Source organism: Myotis daubentonii, chromosome 11 (genome assembly GCF_963259705.1).
Source record: "Myotis daubentonii chromosome 11, mMyoDau2.1, whole genome shotgun sequence".
Classification (NCBI taxonomy): domain Eukaryota; kingdom Metazoa; phylum Chordata; class Mammalia; order Chiroptera; family Vespertilionidae; genus Myotis; species Myotis daubentonii.
The window spans coordinates 74450133-74468690 of NC_081850.1; the positions used below are offsets into that span (position 1 = coordinate 74450133).

Here is an 18558-nt window from a genome sequence, read left to right on the forward strand (position 1 = left end):
GGCTGCTCTATCCACTGAGCCAAACCAGTTAAGGCTAGAGGGGTCCTTTTCACACATGCCACTGCTCTGCCCAGAATTTCCAGGGCTGTCCCATCTGGATTAAGACCACATCTTTTCCTCAAAGCCGTACAGCATCTCCTCCACTTCCACCTCATCTCTTCTCACTCTTGCTCCAGTATGGCCTTGCTGTTTCTGGAATACACCAAGCCTGCCCTGCCTCTGGGCCTTTGGGTGGTTCCCTCCTCCACGTCCCTCAGGTCCCGAATCAGTGTCACCTTCTAAGGGACATCTCTGTTGACCACTGTATCTACGGTACTCACTCTCGGGCACTGCATGGTTGCTGTTGTTTTCCCTCGGCACAGTCATCTCTGACGTAGTCTAGTACCGACTTTTAAATTCTGCCTTCCCGGCTGGAATGGAGGCCCACAGCTATAGGAGAAACATGTTTGCATTCACCAGTTTATTTGGAGGTTACTTCCTTTTTTTTTTTTTAAATATATTTTATTGATTTTTCACAGAGAGGAAGGGAGAGAGATGGAAAGTTAGAAACATCGATCAGCTGCCTCCTGCACACCCCCCACCGGGGATGTGCCCGCAACCCAGGTACATGCCCTTGACCGGAATCGAACCCGGGACCCCCCAGTCCGCAGGCCGACGCTCTATCCACTGAGCCAAACCGGTCTCGGCTGGAGGTTACTTCCTTACTTATAAAATGGGTACATCTGACTTGAAGTTCCTCCTGGCCAGGATGTTCTGGGCTATGAATTTCTGCTGTCTTGTGGCCTGCTTGATTTCTTCCAAGGTACGGAGCTGAAAGACAAAAGCGTGCTTCGCCTGTCCCCAGGCTTTTCTCAGCACCTATTTCCCACTGGAAGAGCCTGTATCTTATTTTTATTTATTTATTTAAAATCCTCACCCCAGGATATTTTCCCATTGATTTTTAGGGGAAAAGTGGAAGAGAGAGGGAAAGACAGAGAGAAACATCGATGTGAGGGAAACACATGATTGGTTGCCTCCTGCACTTGCTCTGACCAGGGTGCGGGCTGGGGAGGAGCCTGCAACCCAGGTACATGCCCTTGACCAGAATCGAACCCGAGACCCTTTGATCCACAGGCGACGCTCTATCCACTGAGCCAAACCGGCGAGGGCTAAGGGTCTATCTTGATCGCCCAAGATTAGGTAGCCTCATAGTCTGGTATATTTTTCTTCTTCAATTAGCAATAATCGCCCCTCAGATAAACTTCATTGGCTACCGGACTGCACTGCGCAAAGCTTGGCCTATTTTTGATCTGCAGACACAGTTCAATGAGAAATACTCAAAGCAACAAAACAAATCCCATTTCATTCATGACTGACCTTTATTTATTTTTTTTTTCTTTCTTTTTTTTTTTTTAATTAAATCTTTATTGTTCAGATTATTACATTTGTTCCTTTTTTTTTTCCCCCCCATAACTCCCCTCCTCCCAGTTCCCGCCCCACCCTCCGCCCTCACTCCCCACCCACTGTCCTCATCCATAGGTGCACGATTTTTGTCCAGCATGACTGACCTTTATTAAAGAGTACTATTCTATGAAAACCAAGACCCAGGTTGGTCTAAGGCCCATTAATGGAACCCCTCCGCAGCAGCCGAGGCACCTAATCCTGGCACTAGAGCCGCCCTTGACTGCGCCCGACCTGCACCCCAATCGCCCCCATCTCAGGCTGTGGCTTCCTGCCAGGAAATGCCTCTCCAGTCGGGTCCAACCTCTCAGCCCCGAGGGCCTCGCCCTTCCTGCTCGGATGGCGGCCAGAGTCATCTCCTCTCCTCACCCCGACCCCGCCTGGCCAAGGTGACTGCTACACCTGCGGGGCCCTCACACCCTCAAGTCCAAAGGTCTTCACTGTCTTATCAACAAGATACACTTTAAACGTCTTTCACTTCTCCCGGTCACTGGGCACCAGGGTCACTGTGCACAAGGCAGAGGCCACCTCCTCTCAGCTCAGGGCGGTGGCGTTCAAGGCTCTCCCAACCCCCGTCACTCCCGGGGCACAAGAGCCACTACTCATCCCTCAGCTTGAAGGTTTCTCCTCCAAGAAGCCTGCCCGCCATTCGGCAGGCACAGCCGGTGCCTTCTCCTGCGGCGGCCGTGCTCCCTCCGTCTGGGCAGTGATGACCCCCGGAGTCCGGGGCTGTGCCCGCGCCAGCCCCTTCCAGGGCAGGGGCTCACGGAACGCGGGAGGGAGGCCGAGCAACGAGCGCGGTAGCGGCGTCGGAGATGCTGGGCCTGCTCGGGCCGGGCGCCCGCTCCTCAGAGGGGAAGACTGAGGCGCCAGGAAGATGGGAGTCAGGCGGTGACGGGGGCCGGGAGGGCGGGGATCGGGTCGCCAACAAGACCAACCATAGAGCGCTTTCAGCTGCCCCCCAACGTCTCTGTCCCGCCTTCCACCTGCACTTCCGGTTCCGGCGTGGGCCGGAAGTGGGCGGGCGGCGGCGCGCGCGGAGGAGGTGGAGGTAGTGCCGGGCGGCCGCTTCCCGCCCCGGAGCCGGTTCGGAGCGGAGTGAATCTGAGGTCGGACCCGGAGCGGAGCCGGCCGAGCGGGCGCCGAGCCCACGCCATGGCCCGGAATACGCTGTCCTCGCGCTTCCGTCGGGTGGACATCGACGAGTTTGACGAGAACAAATTCGTGGACGAGCAGGAGGAGGCGGCGGCGGCGGCAGGCGAGCCAGGCCCGGACCCTAACGAGGTGGATGGGCTCCTGCGGCAATATCCTTCCCCGGCGTGGCGGCTCGGGCTCCCCCTGGCCCAGCGCTCCCACTTCCCTCCTCCCGGCCCCTCAGGCTGACTCCCCACTCCTCTTATCCGCGGCCCCTCCGGTCAGTCTCCCAACTCTCTTCCGACCTGGCTCCCCCCCGGGCAAGGTTCCCTGAGCCCCCTCCGCACCCCCTCGTTCCTGGCCCCCGCCCCCGAGTCTCCCTCAGCAGCTCAGCCCCACGCGGCCCCTGCGCCCCGGTGGGCCGGCTTGCTCGGCGGCTCCAGGCGTGTGCGGCTCTCGCCCCAGCCCCTCCGCTGCTCACTGCTCTGCGAGGCCTCTCCTCCTTTACTCCCTTTCCTGCTCGCCCTCTAGGCTGTCCCTTCCTTGGACGCCCCATCTCTCCATCCTTCCCTGCAGGCAGTGGGGTCACACTCGGGCTTCTCCGGCGGGAGGGGCCGAGGCGAACCACCGCTGAGTAATGGAGCAGCCCGGGCGGCTCCTGGGCACGGTGCTCGCGGGCCTGATCGCTGCACCGCACGACAGTAGGTGGGAGGGTGGTTGCGGGGAAGAAAGGTCACGGGGGTAGCCTTCGTCCAGCCCTGAGGCCGGAGGTTGTCCACCTCTCACCCACAAACCGATCTGACCCGGCAGCTTCATGCCCCGGTTGCCGACCTATTCTCAGCTGCCTACGAACGCCTTGGGTTTTTGGACCTTGATGGTCTCAGCCATGTTCAACAAGTGAGTTTGACCCCCCCCCCCCCCTCCCAGCCTTCTTGTGCAGGAAGCAGTGGAAAAAAACGTAGTTTCGAGCTAAGAAAAACCGGAGAGCAAAAAGTGAAATGTAAAAGTAGAGCCCCGCGACTGGAAACGACTATTTTTGTGGCCGCTGAAAACTAGCATTTAGAAAACAAGATTAAAAATAGAGGTGGTTGTCACAGCCTGCTTGGCCCCTTAGCAGCTTGAACACAGGAAACTGACTTATTCTCAGAGGAAGGATTTTTCTTTATTCAAACGGTGTTACCGGAAGTGCCTGCCCCTCCCCCGCACTTGCCAGTGCAGGGCTGGAGGCTCATGCCGTATATAAATCAGGTTCTGGGTGTTTAATCAGTTGACTCAGCTTGGAAGTCAGGCCCATAGACCGCCTTTGGGAGGAGTCCAGTGTGCCTTGAAAAGAAAAACCTTCAGACTGACTTTGTTTGGACAGGAATGAATGTGTTTTCAAATACAAACTTGTATTTCCTGCCCCATCAGGCTCGCCTTGCTTATTCCTTTGGTGAAATGGTGGCATGAGAAGACGCCATTGAAGGAAGGTTTGAGTTTGCAGTCTGGTGCAGGACCTCATTCATGGGCAGGTGGTGCCAAAAGGGCTGCAGGGTCAGGCCTGTGGCCCAGAGACGTCCACAGATGTGGAGGACACGGTCTGGTTACCTGCTGCCTTGGTTCTGGCAGATTTAAAGGGCTTCCCTTAGATGCCCTTGACCAGAAAAAGGTTTCTTGAGGCTGCTTGGAGACAGCCTGGCACGTCCAGGGGATGGTAGTTTCTTCACTGCTGGTAATGTTGGGAACCTTGTTACCATGGAGCGTGTACCTCTTGGGACTGGGGAAAGGGAGGTTAGCAGGTGAGAACTGAAATCCTAGCAAATGTGAGGCCCAGGGAGGGAAGAGGAACTAATATTTACTGCGTCCTTACCATGTGCCAGGTATTGGGCTTATATTCCATCATTGATTTTTAACTGTGGAACAGGCTTCTAGGAGTCAGAACAGAGGAGAGTAGAAATAGGGGTCGGTTGATTAGAATGGGAAGTGCTGGGAGGAGGCCTGTCTGTATATGGAAGCGAGTCATGGTGGGAGTAACAGATGAAATAAAAACACGTGCTGTGCATCCATACGGACCCAGCTCTACCATGCCATAGCTATGTGACCTTGAGTGGTCAGACACACTCTCAAGCTCAGCATCCTTCTCTGTTAAAAGGAGGAGACCCAAACTGCCTTCTGTGTCCCATGGGAGGCTTCAGCGCAGTGCTAGGCACAGAGCTTGTGTCTTGAACACGAAACTTGGGTCTGTGGGTGGAATGCAGTAGGAGACTGTAAAAAGAGCTTGGCTTTGGAGTCAGGTGTACTTGGGCTTGAAGGCCAGCTGGACAGCTTAGCTTTGTGACCTTGGACAGGTCACTTCCCTTCTGAGCCTCAAATTCGTTGCCTTTAAGATAAGAATGATGACTCTGGTCACAGACTTGTTAGTGATAATAACGTGAAAGCACTTGGCACAGGATCTGAGACCTTGCGGGGATTTTAAAGTAGTCATTCCTTTTCTTCCTTGCTGAGCACCTTCTGGTCCTTGGGAGCAGGGATCTGTTCAGAGAAGTGGTTTTGAGTGATTTTGCGCTCTCTCCTTTCCCTGAGGAAAGCTGGCAATGTTTGGAGACATTTTGATTGTCAGGGCTTGAGGGATCTAGTGGGTAGAGGCCAGGGGTGCTGCTAAAATTGTCCGATGCATAGGCAGACCCCACATTGATCATCTGGTCTAAAATGTCAGTAGTGCCATGGTTGAGAAACCCTGAGATAGAGGAGACTAGGGGTTGGGCAGGGCTCCCCAGCCTGCACAGCCTGTTCTCTGAAAGGGCCGGAGGCCAGCTTGCTAAATGGTATGCCCTCGCAGCAGCCTGTATCTCCTCACCTGCTGCAGGCCCTCTACCCATCAGCACCTAGCGTGAACGCTTGGGAGACTGCCAACAGTGAGGTGACTCTAAAGCAGTGGCTCTTTTTGCTCTAGTGGACTAGTTATCCTACTCTTCCAAATGATTTTGTCTGCCAACCATGCTGAAGAGTGAAGAGCACCAGCCAACATTTCCTGTTAAGCCTCTGGGTCTCTGCTTATTGTTCTGGACACCAAATTAGAAAAGAATTCTGCGGTAGAAGTTATCAGTGGCTGATGCCAGACTGGCCCTTGCCTGGCTGGGGAAGAGGAAGTCCAAGGCGGACAGATACAGGGTCGGTGGGTGGAGTGCCGCAGGCTGTGATCCACCTTCCACATTTGGGGGTGGGCTCCCTCTCCCGTGCGGAAGGTGGATCACAGCCCGGCAGGGGCCGGGGAGCTTGGCAGAAGTGGCTTTGGGGTGGTGTGGGCACTGCTCAGTCAAGATGGAGCCCACACTGGGGAAGACAGGGCAGCTTTGCTCCAGAGCCCTGTCAGTTTATACGTGGGTATCGCTGCATGGTATCCGATTGGGCAGAAGCCATTCCTTGTTCTATTTTTGAGGCTTTTTGGCTGAAGCCAATGTTTCAGATGAGGAAATGAAAGTCGGCTAATGTAATTCAGTTTAAAATAGGTGTCACCTTTGGGGACCTAACCCAGATTATAAATTTCTTTTAAGTGCTGGCTATTCAGAACTCAGCGAAGAATCTGTCAGTACTGCAGCTGAGATTTGGGGGTTAGGGGGCAGGGGGATTGGCTCATTTGTTGGCAAAAGTTCTTTTAGATTAATAAATCTCCCTCCTGGTAGCAGTTGGGACCTCACTGACCTGGGGGAGGTCTTAGAAGGTAACAGTTTTAGCACATCTTAATTTCTTTATTGGTTTAACTGATACAAAGCATTGGATTGAGAGTGAGAAGACCTTGGTTTGTGCCTTTGTTCTTCCCTTTTGAGAACAAGGTGAGGTTGATAACCTCACATGGTGGTTGTTAGTATCGAGTAGGGCAGATACAGGGACAGTACCCGTACAGAGCAGGTGCAAGCAACTCAGGATTTTGCTGTAAGATACCCCTTGAGGGCAGTTGCTTTGCTGCTACCTTCCAGGGATCGAGGGAGGGTGTGTCCAAACTTGCTTTGAGCCCTAGCTGGTTTGGCTTAGGGGATAGAGAGCATCAGCCTGTGGACTGAAGGTTCCTGGGTTTGATTCTGGTCAAGGGTGCATGCCCAGGTTTGGGGCTCGATCCCCAGGAGGGGGCGTACAGGAGGCAGCCGATCAATGCTTCTCTCTCATCATTGATGTTTCTATTTATCCCTATCCCTTCCTCTCTGAAATCAATCTATCAGTCAATACATAAAATAAGAATCCTATTTCCTTTAAAAAACTTGCTTTGAGGGGGAATGTTTAGGGGATGGCAGAAGGGGTATGCAGCGTTGGCAGAGGTGTCCTCCACCCTCTGTGTGGCTCAGGGAGGCTACAGGCTACCGTCTAAGCAGCCTCTGTGCCCACCTTCAAGCCTCAGTGGGAGGTGGTTGGATGAGATAAGATGCCATTTGACTCCCATCTTGAGCTGTTTTGAGATGAGTTCATTAATAAAGGCATGGACATGCTCGAACCTAGCCGTCCTTAACTGGTGGTGATGCACAGGGGACATGCTTCGGGCGTTTCATGCAGCCCTGCGGAATTCTCCCGTCAACACCAAGAATCAAGCTGTGAAGGTAAATGGGGTTGCACTGCAGCTCTGCTGGGTGGTTTTGGGACTTGGGCTATGGTTGTCCGTTGTCTCCAGCTGAGCGTGAGCTGCCTGGGGCTCTGGACAGTGTCTGTTCCATCTCTGCATCAGTGAGTATCTGCCAAGGGAGTGAGTTGGCACTGGCAGTGCTTCCACGGAAGCCTCCTGGTGTTCCTGACATCAAAGCTATCAGTGTTTATAGTAAAAGCTCCCCAAAGAAACTGTTCACTCCTCCCCAGAGCCTCATGGGGTGAGAAGTCAGCCCAGCCCTTGCTGATTAGCAGAACTATAAATTAGCTTGCCATGTGAGACTTATCGGGTGGTTAAGATTTTATAGGCTATTGAATAGGCTTTATTTGCCTAAGGATTTTCAGTGCTTTTTAAGATTTCCTGCCTTTTACAAACTAGATGAGAAGATACAGTTGTGCGTATTGCATCTCTGAGTCTAACATTTCATCACTGAAGCTAAAATTTGGTCCAGGGAAAGCGGTTGCCAAAGCTGGGATTTTGCCCTTTTGTGGCTCACCAGATAGAGCATCAGCCTGTGGACTGAAGGGTGTGTACAATGGCTGCACCTCTCAAACATGAAAGGGAATGGCCCCTCTATTACTGGGGTGAGCACAGAGGGAAGCTGCAGACAGATAAACTTGTTTTTAAAAAAATAGATCTCCACCATTGTGATCCTGTGGATTCTAAGGCCTTGCTGGTGTCATCAAAAGTAGTGACATTTGCCCTGACCGGTGTCTTCAGTGGTTAGAGCATCAGCCTGTACACTGGAGGGTCACGGGTTTGATTCTGGTCAAGAGCACATACCTGGGATGCAGGTTCGATTCTTCACCCAGGTCAGGTTGCGTGCGAGAGACAACCAATTGATGTCTCTCCCCGCCTCCTCTCCCTCGATCCCTTTCCTTCCATTCTCTAGAAATCAATGGAAAAAAATATTCTCCAGTGAGGATTTAAAAAAAAAAAAAATAGTAGTGATGTTTCTCCCCAGTAAAGTAGTTATTCTCCTCCCTCCCAAATAATGGAATAACTTATTGACATAAATAAGGGATACTTTGAAATTGAAGTCAACAAAAGAATTTCTCCCCACTTATTTTTTTTTAAAATATATTTTATTGATTTTTTTACAGAGAGGAAGGGAGAGAGAGAGTTAGAAACATCGATGAGAGAAACATCGATCAGCTGCCTCCTGCACATCTACTGGGGATGTGCCCGCAACCCAGGTACATGCCCTTGACCAGAATCGAACCTGGGACCTTTCAGTCTGCAGGCCGACGCTCTATCCACTGAGCCAAACAAGTTTCGGCAAGAATTTCTCCCCATTTATTTTTTTAACCATCCCAGACGGATTAGAAATTATGCAGTTCCAGGTGAGTTCATACTGCTTGGTTTGGTGTTTCTGTGCCAGCAGTGGGGGGCCTGGATGTGTTGGGCTGTGGCTTGGCCTCACTCCTTCTCTCTTTCCTCTGTAGGAACGAGCCCAGGGTGTGGTGCTGAAAGTACTTACAAATTTTAAGAGCAGCGAGATTGAGCAGGCTGTGCAATCACTGGACAAAAATGGCATTGACTTGCTAATGAAGTACATTTATAAAGGGTTTGAGAAGCCCACAGAAAATAGCAGTGCAGTGTTACTCCAGTGGCATGAAAAGGTATGTGAACACACTGCCCGTGCAGGCAGCCCACGGACTCCCTCCTCCGGGTTCAGATTAGCAGGTTAGATGTTCCACAACAAACCTAGTAAGCTCTGATAGGCATATGAGAACAGGGGGCCAAACTGGGACATTGGATCACTTACCTCTGCCCAAAAAGCATCGGTAGGGATCCACTGTCTCTGGTAATCACAGTTGCTTTAGCTGCTGATGTATGCCAGGCAGGTCATGGGGCAGGTGACTTGGCATGGTAAGGCAGATGAGGAGTCCCAGATGGAGGCAGGCAGGCTTCTAGTGGCTGGGGCTTCATAATACTTCTTGCTTTGGTGGAAGTGGAGGTGGTGGTGGTGATGGTAGGGGTGCTTGGGAAGGCAGGCTGTGCCCTCCAGCTAGCTCTAAGGGCTTCCTGCTCTGGCCTCAGCCTCACCAGGCCAGAGTGAGCAGAGGCAGAAACCTTCACAGTCACTTTAAAGGGCCTTCATCCACCTGCAGCAGGAAAAGCTGTGCCTGTCCTTTGCTAGGGTTGGTACAAGAGCAGGCTTTTCGCCAAGCCTGTGTCTTGCCTATATGTCACTGTCCCCGCACCCTGTAGAGCTACAGGAAGCACGCCCACCATCACAGGAGACCAGGCTCTCACTAACATCCTTCCTGAATGCTCCATTGTGTTTTAAGGGAGTGATCCTCTCACTGAGGGGCCAGTCATTTGGCAGCTTTGGTGCTGGGCTAGGGTTGTGGCCTTGGTCCTGCTGATGGGTATGGTGCCTGCTCAGCAAGAAGGTGAGGCCCTTGGTTTAGTATGTGGGGGCAGCTGTGGTGCTTGGGGAAGTGAGCAAGCCCTCTGCATGGTATCAAGGCCAGGCCTTTTGGGGCCTTTTAAGGCAACTTGGTGCTCAGCCCTATTGGCATTTCTAATGATGGCTCCTCGAGGTAGCTCTGATGGGCATGTCAGTTCAAGTGCCTAGAGCAGTGTCAGCAGGCTGGAAACCATGAGCTTGTCAAAGGGGAAATTCGGGGGGCTCTGTTTGTGTGCTTGGTAACAGTGTTCTCAAGCCCAGTTCTGCCTAAAGAGTAACTCCTGGGCCTTGGCTCCAGGACAGGGCTGTTACCTTCTCCTACTTGCCTGTGCTCTTGCCAGAATCCTTTTCTGGGATCTGTGACATAATGATCTGGGTTAGGGAGTGCATCATCCCCTCTCCCCTGGCAAGCCAGGTTTCCCCTTGTCCACCTGGGTTCATTTGACACGTTTCCTTTTCCTGTCCCCACAGGCATTAGCAGTAGGAGGACTAGGCTCCATTATAAGAGTTCTTACAGCAAGAAAGACTGTTTAAAAAAAAAAAGACTCATGTTACCTTGAGAAGAATTTTGGATGCACAGGCTGGTGAAGAAGGAATTGAAAATGGACCATCTTCCTAGGAACTCCCAACTATTTCAGGACATGCATCCGCTGAAGTGTATTTTATTTTCAAGGTGGAGGGAGAAATTGTCTTACTGTTTCCTAAATCCTTTTGCAGGATCTGATAGTCTATGCCTTTGTCCATGAATAATGCAGAACTGACATTGTGACTGTCTGCCAGAGTGGCTGGCCAGTGTTGGTCAGGTGTCCCTGTGTGCACTGCCTGTTTAAAACGGGAAGGGATGCTTTGGGCAGGTACAGATCCAAGGGCTGCGGTGGAAGGGAGAGCTTGTGTTTCTGAATTGGAAACCCCCGGAGGGTTTGTACAGACATCCCATCCTCCCAGAAGGCGGGCTCTCTTGGGTTCATTGTAAAGTGCCTGCTGCATCAATAAAGCTCTTGGCTTATTAGTATATACTTTGCAGTGTGTTTCATATATGTTAAAAAAATTAAAAGGTTAGTGAATGGGATGGTAATGAATGAGGGGTTGACTATTCTGGAAACTGCCCAGGAAGCAAGCATGGCAATCCAGCCTCTTGCACAGCAGTACCTCAAGCCTGGGCTACAGTGTTACTGGCTGCTATGGAGAGATGTTTTGCTGAATAAGTATTTATTGTTTTTACTCTTGATTTGTATGTAATTTGGAGCTTATTTAATAAAGTGCCAAACATTCAATAATTAACCTAGGCTTTAAAAAGTCTTTAGTTTGTGTGACTGCACTCGAGACTTGAGAGTAGGCCTCGGACAGGCCTGGTCACCATCTCCCGACACTGGATTTGGCTGTGTGATAGCAACATTCTTATTGTGAAGTTGACAAGTTCTCTTTAAAGGATTAAAAGCCAGAAACAGGTAGCAATCAACCTACAAATATAAAAACCCATTTTGTTCCCTATAGCTAATAACAATGAGCTTTTCTGAAGTGAAAGATTCTTACCTTTTTAGCACACATGACTAGTCTACATTCTGTTGAAGGTAAGGACCCCATTCATGGTCTGAAGCTCTCCCCAGTCGTGTGGGCCTTAGAGATAGACGTTGACCAAAGCACACAATCCTCCCAAATCCTGCAGAACCCCACCATTCTTGGGAGATAGGCCTAGGCTGCTGGCTTGTTAAATTAGGTATATTTATTCTCCCAGACCCAGTCTGGGGAGGTTCTTCCTGAAAGACAAATGCTCTGTAGCCCTTGAAGTACATGAGACACAATGTACTAGATTTAGTAAGTCAAAGAAATATTGACACACCATATCAAGTAAAACCCACTGTAGTTGCTTCTGGATTGAAGAGCTTTAATCAAAAAGTATATTGCACCACAAAGGACTTTTCTACAGCAGTCTTAGAGATAATATAATCCCTATTTACAACATGGAGGGAGAGAGCCAGATCCAATGCTCATATAAAGGGCCATATATTTATATTTATATATATATATATATATATATTGTCTCTATCACAGAATGTTTATACAAGTAAAAGTGCATTAAATCACTTAGAATAGTTATTCCACTCTTCCTCTTAAAGCTGAAGGAAATTCAATGTGCAGGAGGCAAACCTAATCAGACTGAATCCACTAAAGTCCAGACTTCATGATGGCCCCACATCTACACCTAAACCTGTCGGGAGTGTGGGTGGGGTTAGGACCAGCTCAAGGGCTGGGGTGGCCACAGAGGAGTTTAGACGGACTCCCGCAGCTGTGTTGTAACGGCCTCTGGAGAGCCCTGAACGACTCGAATTTCAGTATTCTCTCCTGGAACAGCTGGTAAAGCTACCTCTTCCACATCAAAATTACAGAACAGAAGGGACTCCTGTTTTGTGTCCCCAACTGGTAAATGGAAAATACCATTCTAAACAGGATAGACATCTTCAGGGAAGAGGTAGGTAAGTGAATGGGTCACTTGGCTGGCAGAGAGCCTGGCTGGGACAAAGGTGATGCTGCCTTGCTTGGTACTTCTAGGTCTGTGGAAATGTAGCAGGTTAACTGCAAATCCTTGTTTTTCTGTGAGATATATTTCATATATTTTAACCCTAAGCGTAATTGAGAACAGGATAACTGATAATAAATTTTAAAGGAGCTCCAGTTACTAATTCATTTTTTTATTTAACCAGTGAAACTTTCATCAAACTAAATCAATAAACAGTTTCCCTTTAGATTTGATATTGTGGCTTATCCAAGGCAAGCATGGTCTCTTCCTTTAGCAATACAAGTTGTTGTCAGTTACTACCAGAGCCATCTGCATGTATCAAGTCCTGTAGCTGGGAGCTGCCTGGACACCATATATGAATGTAGTGTCATCTTAAATGGGGGTAGGGTGACGAAGAAAGATGGCAGGCCACCTCCAATGTTTTGGTCAAGGCTGGGGGGAGGGACAGCTGCTGCCTCCTCTGAATACAGCACACTGTCCTTAACAGTAGAAAAGTAATTAGCACTTGCTCAGTGCTAAAACCCAGAATCAAGAGCAAAGTAAATGAAATGCCACCACTGCTTCAGAGGGAAGCAGATGCCAGAGAACACTAGTGAAACTACAAAGGGACAGGAATCCCAACTTCAGAAATAATCTCTCGATGCTCCAATTTTCCTTTGAGAACATCACTACCTGGATTTTATAATACATTTAGCTATAAAAAATAGTTTTAAATGGTTTACCGGCAACCTATCCAAGACAAGTACATTTATTAAGAAGGCAATTGAGTGTATTTGGATCTTCTTAAACATTTGCTTGTTTTCTTCAATAAAATGAGATACTGTCAGTTGCATAGTCATTGCTCCACACTGGCTTTCGAGTATCTTAAGATGTACACATCTGAATTTCTAGGTAGTTTGAGAAACAAGGTAAAATATTTTCATGAAAGGTTAAAAAGCCTCTTCTAACTCATCTGAACCCAATCATGCTACCAAGGAAGGGGAATTTTTAAAAGCCACCCCCACTGAGTTCGCTGGTGGCAGAAGCAGGTGGATCTGGCCTATGGGCACCATTGCAAAGGGCTTTTTGTCCAGCATCGTCACTACAGGATGGATTAGTTGCCTCCTCTCTGCCAGATGCTGACAGCTTCAGCTTTAAGTACTAACAAAAGTTAGAAATGCAGGTGCAGGCGTGCTAGCCAGAGCTGGGATTTTAGCAGCACTAGAAACGTGGGTAGTGCCAGGACCCTCCCGTTGTGACTGACTGACGGGATCCGCTGCCTCCTGAGGTTCTAAGCAGCCTGCAGGGAAGTGGCCCTTAGGTCTTGTAAACAATGTGTAGACACTTGTACAAAATACTGCAGTTACAGTGATGAAAAACCCACCCAGGCTGGTGTGTCAGTGTTCTTTTCACAGAAAGAGTGTCAGCCCACGGAGCTCCATCCTTGGGTAGTTCCATCTAGGACCATGGTATCCGAGGGTTGGAGATGGATGGCCGGATGCTGCCTTTGGGAGCTGGCTTGGACCCAAACCATGACATCTGTGTTTGAAACAGAAAAGACTCCTGAGATGAGAATCAGGAACAGGTACAGAGGGCACTGAAAGAGCCCCCCCCACCCCTGGGTGGCCCCTCCTGCCCTCCATGCACCCTGACTTCGGCTGTGACCAGAGCAATGAAAATGATTGTAGTGACAGAACTGTAGGGCTGAGCCCATTCTAAATATGGGAGGGAAACAGGAGTAAAAATTGAGTTGGCAAAACAGGTGGAATTGTAGGTATCTTTTCCTTTAATTTTTTTTTGCTATTACATAATTTATGCAGATTCTTTTAAAATATATTTTTTCTTTTTCTTTTTTAAGTCTGGGTGCTGGGCCAGACCTGGGGCTATTGACAAAGTTATATCAATTGCTTTGGAAAACAAGGTCTGTTGGTCAAGTACAGCAGAGACCTGTGGGCACAAAGCATGTGCTCAGTAAATACTGCCTGAGTCAGGTTCATCCAAAAGCACCTCTGAAGCTGATACCGCCGCCGTGGGCTGCTCTCACCTGCCAGTGCTGGGAACACTAGCTACATGTTTTAAAGCTGGACAGCAGGCCAGGGAACCCTACCTTATACTCCAGGGTTTCTTTGAGCATGTTCTCTTCCTCTTGTGAAAAGTTCAGCAACACTGACACAGCTTTTATGAGATGAAAGGCCTGAAACAAAGTAAGTTTTGCTGCCTTGGGTCCAAGTGGTGGTGGTGCTGGTGCTGGTGGTGGGAGTTGGGGCTTAATGGCAGCATTTCTGGTTCTGTTCCTGGCGTGTGCTCCCAACAGTGAGCAAAGACCATGCAGAGGTCTGAGCAATGACAGGTTCTCTTTCTCCCTCCATCTTTTACTTCGGGGACTGGCAAGATGACCAGGACACCCACAGCAGCTCTGCTCTGCAGAGGACGCAGAAATGCTGGGCACATTCAGCTGCCTGACTCTGGCCTCCACATCCAAACCACACCCCTCCCAGGAGCTAGTTCCCTACTAGGTGCCCCCTTCTTGCTGCTCAAGTAGCAAGTCATTGCCGGCCGGAGAAATGACCAAGGGTCCACACTTATAGTCAAATTGGAATGCGAAAGAGAAAGAAATGGGTGTGGTGGGAAGCCATGCAGGACTTGACAAATAAGCCAGGCCCCGGGATAGAACTCGGTACCAAATGCAATTCAGAAGCCCTGTACCTCGGATTCCCGACAGGACATGAATTTTAAAACCACGTGTTTAAGGTACTCGAAGTTGATCTCGCGGGCATCAGGCAGGTCAGCGTTATTTGTGACAGAAGGGGCCATGTTTGGCATCTCAGGGCCAGGCTTCTCCCGGACTTCGAAAAGCTCATTATCGGGTCTGATTTTCTGAAAAAACAAAGAAAAGATGCTACGTTGAACTGCTCAAGACAGGTCAGAAAATCACGTGGGAGATTCACCCGACGCATACTGTGATCACCTGCTGGTCCTCTGCCCCCCCCCCCCCCCCAAGGAGGAATTGCCAGCAATCAGCAACTGCCTGAAGATAGCTCAGCTCCTCCAGGTGGGGTGGACAGTTGAGAGGAGGGAGAAAGGCGCCTGGGGAAGTTCAGACATTTCCTGTGTCAGGACACAAGCCCTGTGGCGGAGAGCACCTCAGCCAGGGCAGAGGTCCTGCTCTCCTATGTTTGGGCCTGGCACTCTGCCATTCACATGGGGTACACCCATCATCTCACTAACTTCTCAGACAACATACAGGCTGGAGAAGGAGGACATATGCCTGCGGTCACACAGCCACTTCATAGAAGCATGGTCAAGCTGGCAAGGCTGGTGTCCCACCAGCCAACATCGCAGAGACCCCTTGCAATCAACGGGAGGGCAGGGGAAGGGAAGCATCATCAAGCAGCAAGGAACCCCAGGGGACCAGAGAGGGAACAGGCATCAGGGAGGGGAGGGCACTCACCAGTTCCTTCTGTAGCGTCTTTTTGAGTTCCAGCATCCTCTGCTGCATCTGCTTTATAGCCTGAGACAAATCCCCCACCCCAGACAAAAGCCACTCAGTAAATGCACATTTCACCATCTTTAAGGGGAAGGACAACAGAACAGACACTCTTGGGTCCCCAGACACCTGTTAGAAGTCCCTGCTTTGTCTCCTGAGAGGCTTATGCTGTCACACCTGTGTACCTGCTGCTATGGTCTCTTTTCCTTACATGGAGCTGCTTGCACATATTTGCTCTTCTTTAAAAACTGTTTTTTATTGATTTTTAGAGAGAGGAAGAGAGAGGGATAGAGAGAGAAAATAATGAGAGAGGACCATCATCCATCAGCTGCCTCCTGCATACCCTCTACTGGGGATCAAGCTCACAACCCAGCATGTGCCCTGAATGGGAACCAGTGACATCTTAGTTCCTGGGGTGATGCTCAATCACTGAGCCACACCAGCTGGGCCACATATTTGCTTCTGAAGCCTGTCAATGGCCACCAAAGTCACCGTTTACCCCTCTACGGAGCACCCAATACCCCAGTGGGGACAGGTCAGAGGCCAGGAAAGTCCCAGGCGCTCTGCCCTCAGGGCTGCTCCCAGTGCCTGCCTCCCTAAGTTGCACAGCTAGAAACATCTCTGTACAGTCTATTTCATCCTTCAGAATTACATGTATGTGCTATGATTTCCCAATCAGGCCAGAATTCATGGTTCTCGTCATCATCATTGCTCTCCTGAAATACCATAATTTGCAATGCTTATTTTGAACAGTGTAAAAGGTCATGTTTTTTCCTGTACAATCCACCAACATTGCGTTTTATATTTTTTTACGTATTTTTTAAAAATTTACCTTTATTGTTGAAAGTATTACAGATTACCCCCTTTTTGTCCACATTGACCCCCCCCAGTCCCCCCCAGGCTTTCACCATACTACTGTGTCCTTGAATTATGCATATAAGTTCTTTGGTTAATCTCCCCCCCACACCCACCTTCCCTCTGAGATTCTTCAGTCTGTTTCATGCTTCTCTGTCTCTGGATCCATTTTGTTCATGTTTATTTTGTTCATTCGATTTCACATATGAGTGAGATCATGTGATACTTGGTTTATTTCACTTAGCATAATACTCTCCAGATCTCTCCATGCTGTCTCAAAGGGTAAGAGATCCTTCCTTTTTTACAGCTGCACAGTATTCTATGCTGTAAATTTACTTAATCCTCAGGCCGATGCTCTATCCACTGAGCCAAATTGGCCAGGGCCTTAAGTGTAATTTATTACTCATTCCATTAATCACTAGAAAGGCTGAACTGTGTTCCCAATGAAAAAATTTACTATATAAGCAGCAGTACAGGAAAAAACTTTAAATAAAAATTTCTCCAAAGTCTCACAACTGTAACACATCATAATGAGATTTTCTAGTCCATGTCACTCTTGCATCAAATAGGTACAATTTTGAATAGTATTTTTCATTTATCAGAGTTTCCACAGCTTCCTACAGTTTCCTAATTAAACTTTCAATGTGACAGTAACTCTAGGGGATTCCCATGTCTTAGTGTGTAGCTGAGTTTCCATTTTTTAAGAAATTTTTATTGATTTTTTTTTTTTTAAGAGAGAGAGAGAAAGAGAAAGAAACATTGATTTGTAGTTCCACTTATTTGTGCATTCATTGGTTGCTTCTTGTATGTGCCCTGGCCAGAGACCAAACCCACAACCTTGGCATATTGGATGACACTATAACCAACTGAACTACCCGGCCAAGGCTTGAGTTTCCATTTTTAAACAAAGCTGTAATATGTTTTGTTTTCTCAAGAGAGGTTTCCCCGCAGTCTCTCTAGAGCATCAGTTCTCAATCTGTGGGTCGCAACCCCTTTGGGGGTCGGTCAAACAACCCTTTCACAGGGGTTGCCTAAGACCATTGGAAAACACATATATAATTACGTATTGTTTCTGTGATTAATCGCTATGCTTTGATTATGTTCAATTTGTAACAATGAAAATACATCCTGCATATCAGATATTTACATTACGATTCATAACAGTAGCAAAATTACAGTTATGAAGTAGCAGCGAAAATAATTTTATGGTTGGGAGTCACCACAACATGAAGAACTGTATTAAAGGGTCGGGGCATTAGGAAGGCTGAGAACCACTGCTCTAGAGGAAGGAGAGGATTGGGTGAGAGGATCCTGAGAGTCTTGTCAAGTACATTAAACTGCCCCCACTACACTCCACTTAATAAATGGTAATGGGCTGTTTCAATTTGTATTCTCTTGGTTGGCCATGAGACTGGACATTCCTCCAAAAGTACATTTGCTATTTTATGTTACTCGATTTTCTAGGATTTTGGCTCATTCATTAATTTATCCAACAAATATTGATTGAGTCCCTACTATGGGCTGTCCTAGAGGCTGGGGAAATAGCAATCAACAAACTAAAAGATGTTTGCCCTCAGGAGGGGAAAGTGTCAAAACCAAATATAAAGCCTATCAGAAGGCATGGAGAAAAAGAGCACGGCAAGGGACTAGGCAATTCTGGTGGTGAGGGCTCCCAGGGACAGCTGGGAGGCCTCACTGACAAAATGGTACCATAAAAGAAGTGAAGGTCAATGGAGGAAGAATCTTCCAGAAAGAAGGCTCAGTGAGTGCAAAGGCCCTGATGGTGCTTGACCGTCACAGCGGGCAAGGCCAATGTTCCTGAGAGGGGGAGTGGGGATAGCAGAGGGGGGCAGTGAAAAGGGTAATAGGGGCAGGGCTTTGTGGGCCTCTGTAAGGACTTGGCTTTTATAGAGAGAAGGGAAGATAGGCTAGAATCCCAACACCATCTAGGGAAGGCTGGCAGCGGTGGTGGGGCTGAGAAGCAGCTGGCATGATATCAAGGGAGATCCAAAAGGATTTGCTAATGTTTGGATGTCGAGGACGACACCAAGATTTTTGCCCTTTCCTGAGGTAGGAAAGATGGCAGTAGATGCAAGGGAGCACGGACATCTGGAGTT

General features: G+C 49.0%; 2 protein-coding genes and 2 long non-coding RNA genes across 12 annotated transcripts in view; 2 read left to right on the forward strand and 2 right to left on the reverse strand.

The window, feature by feature from the left end:
- Positions 1 to 687: 687 nt before the first annotated feature.
- Positions 688 to 2360, reverse strand: LOC132212382 (uncharacterized). The gene is made up of 2 exons (XR_009447709.1): positions 1548 to 2360; positions 688 to 1356 (listed from the first exon to the last, which is right to left on the reverse strand). It is a non-coding gene; the product is annotated as an uncharacterized LOC132212382 (long non-coding RNA).
- Positions 2361 to 2454: 94 nt separating this feature from the next.
- Positions 2455 to 10614, forward strand: ARPC5L (actin related protein 2/3 complex subunit 5 like). The gene is made up of 4 exons (XM_059658001.1): positions 2455 to 2744; positions 7070 to 7142; positions 8632 to 8808; positions 10074 to 10614. Exons 1-4 carry the CDS (start codon positions 2596 to 2598, stop codon positions 10134 to 10136), a joined length of 462 nt encoding a protein of 153 aa, XP_059513984.1. The 5' UTR covers positions 2455 to 2595; the 3' UTR covers positions 10137 to 10614.
- LOC132212384 (uncharacterized) lies at positions 2849 to 6776 on the forward strand. The gene is made up of 2 exons (XR_009447711.1): positions 2849 to 3471; positions 3985 to 6776. It is a non-coding gene; the product is annotated as an uncharacterized LOC132212384 (long non-coding RNA).
- An 856-nt stretch (positions 10615 to 11470) lies between the features above and the next one.
- Positions 11471 to 18558, reverse strand: part of GOLGA1 (golgin A1) — a 40661-nt gene continuing 33573 nt past the window's right edge. For 8 of the 9 annotated variants that reach the window (XM_059657995.1, XM_059657991.1, XM_059657993.1 and 5 more), the window contains 4 exons: positions 15551 to 15610; positions 14806 to 14976; positions 14207 to 14293; positions 11471 to 13638 (listed from right to left, as the gene is read on the reverse strand). In XM_059657995.1, coding sequence (XP_059513978.1) covers positions 13558 to 13638; positions 14207 to 14293; positions 14806 to 14976; positions 15551 to 15610 — 399 coding nt within the window. In that variant the 3' untranslated portion in view covers positions 11471 to 13557. The remainder of the gene's footprint in view (positions 13639 to 14206; positions 14294 to 14805; positions 14977 to 15550; positions 15611 to 18558) is intronic. The other variant, XR_009447708.1, reaches the window with a different exon arrangement.

Coding starts and splice junctions, on each gene's coding strand:
- ARPC5L (XM_059658001.1), top strand. CDS start 2,596: ATGGCCCGGAATACGCTGTCCTCGCGCTTCCGTCGGGTGGACATCGAC. Junction 2,745..7,069: donor GTGGATGGGCTCCTGCGGCA/ATATCCTTCCCC, acceptor GTGGTGATGCAC/AGGGGACATGCTTCGGGCGT. Junction 8,809..10,073: donor TACTCCAGTGGCATGAAAAG/GTATGTGAACAC, acceptor CTGTCCCCACAG/GCATTAGCAGTAGGAGGACT.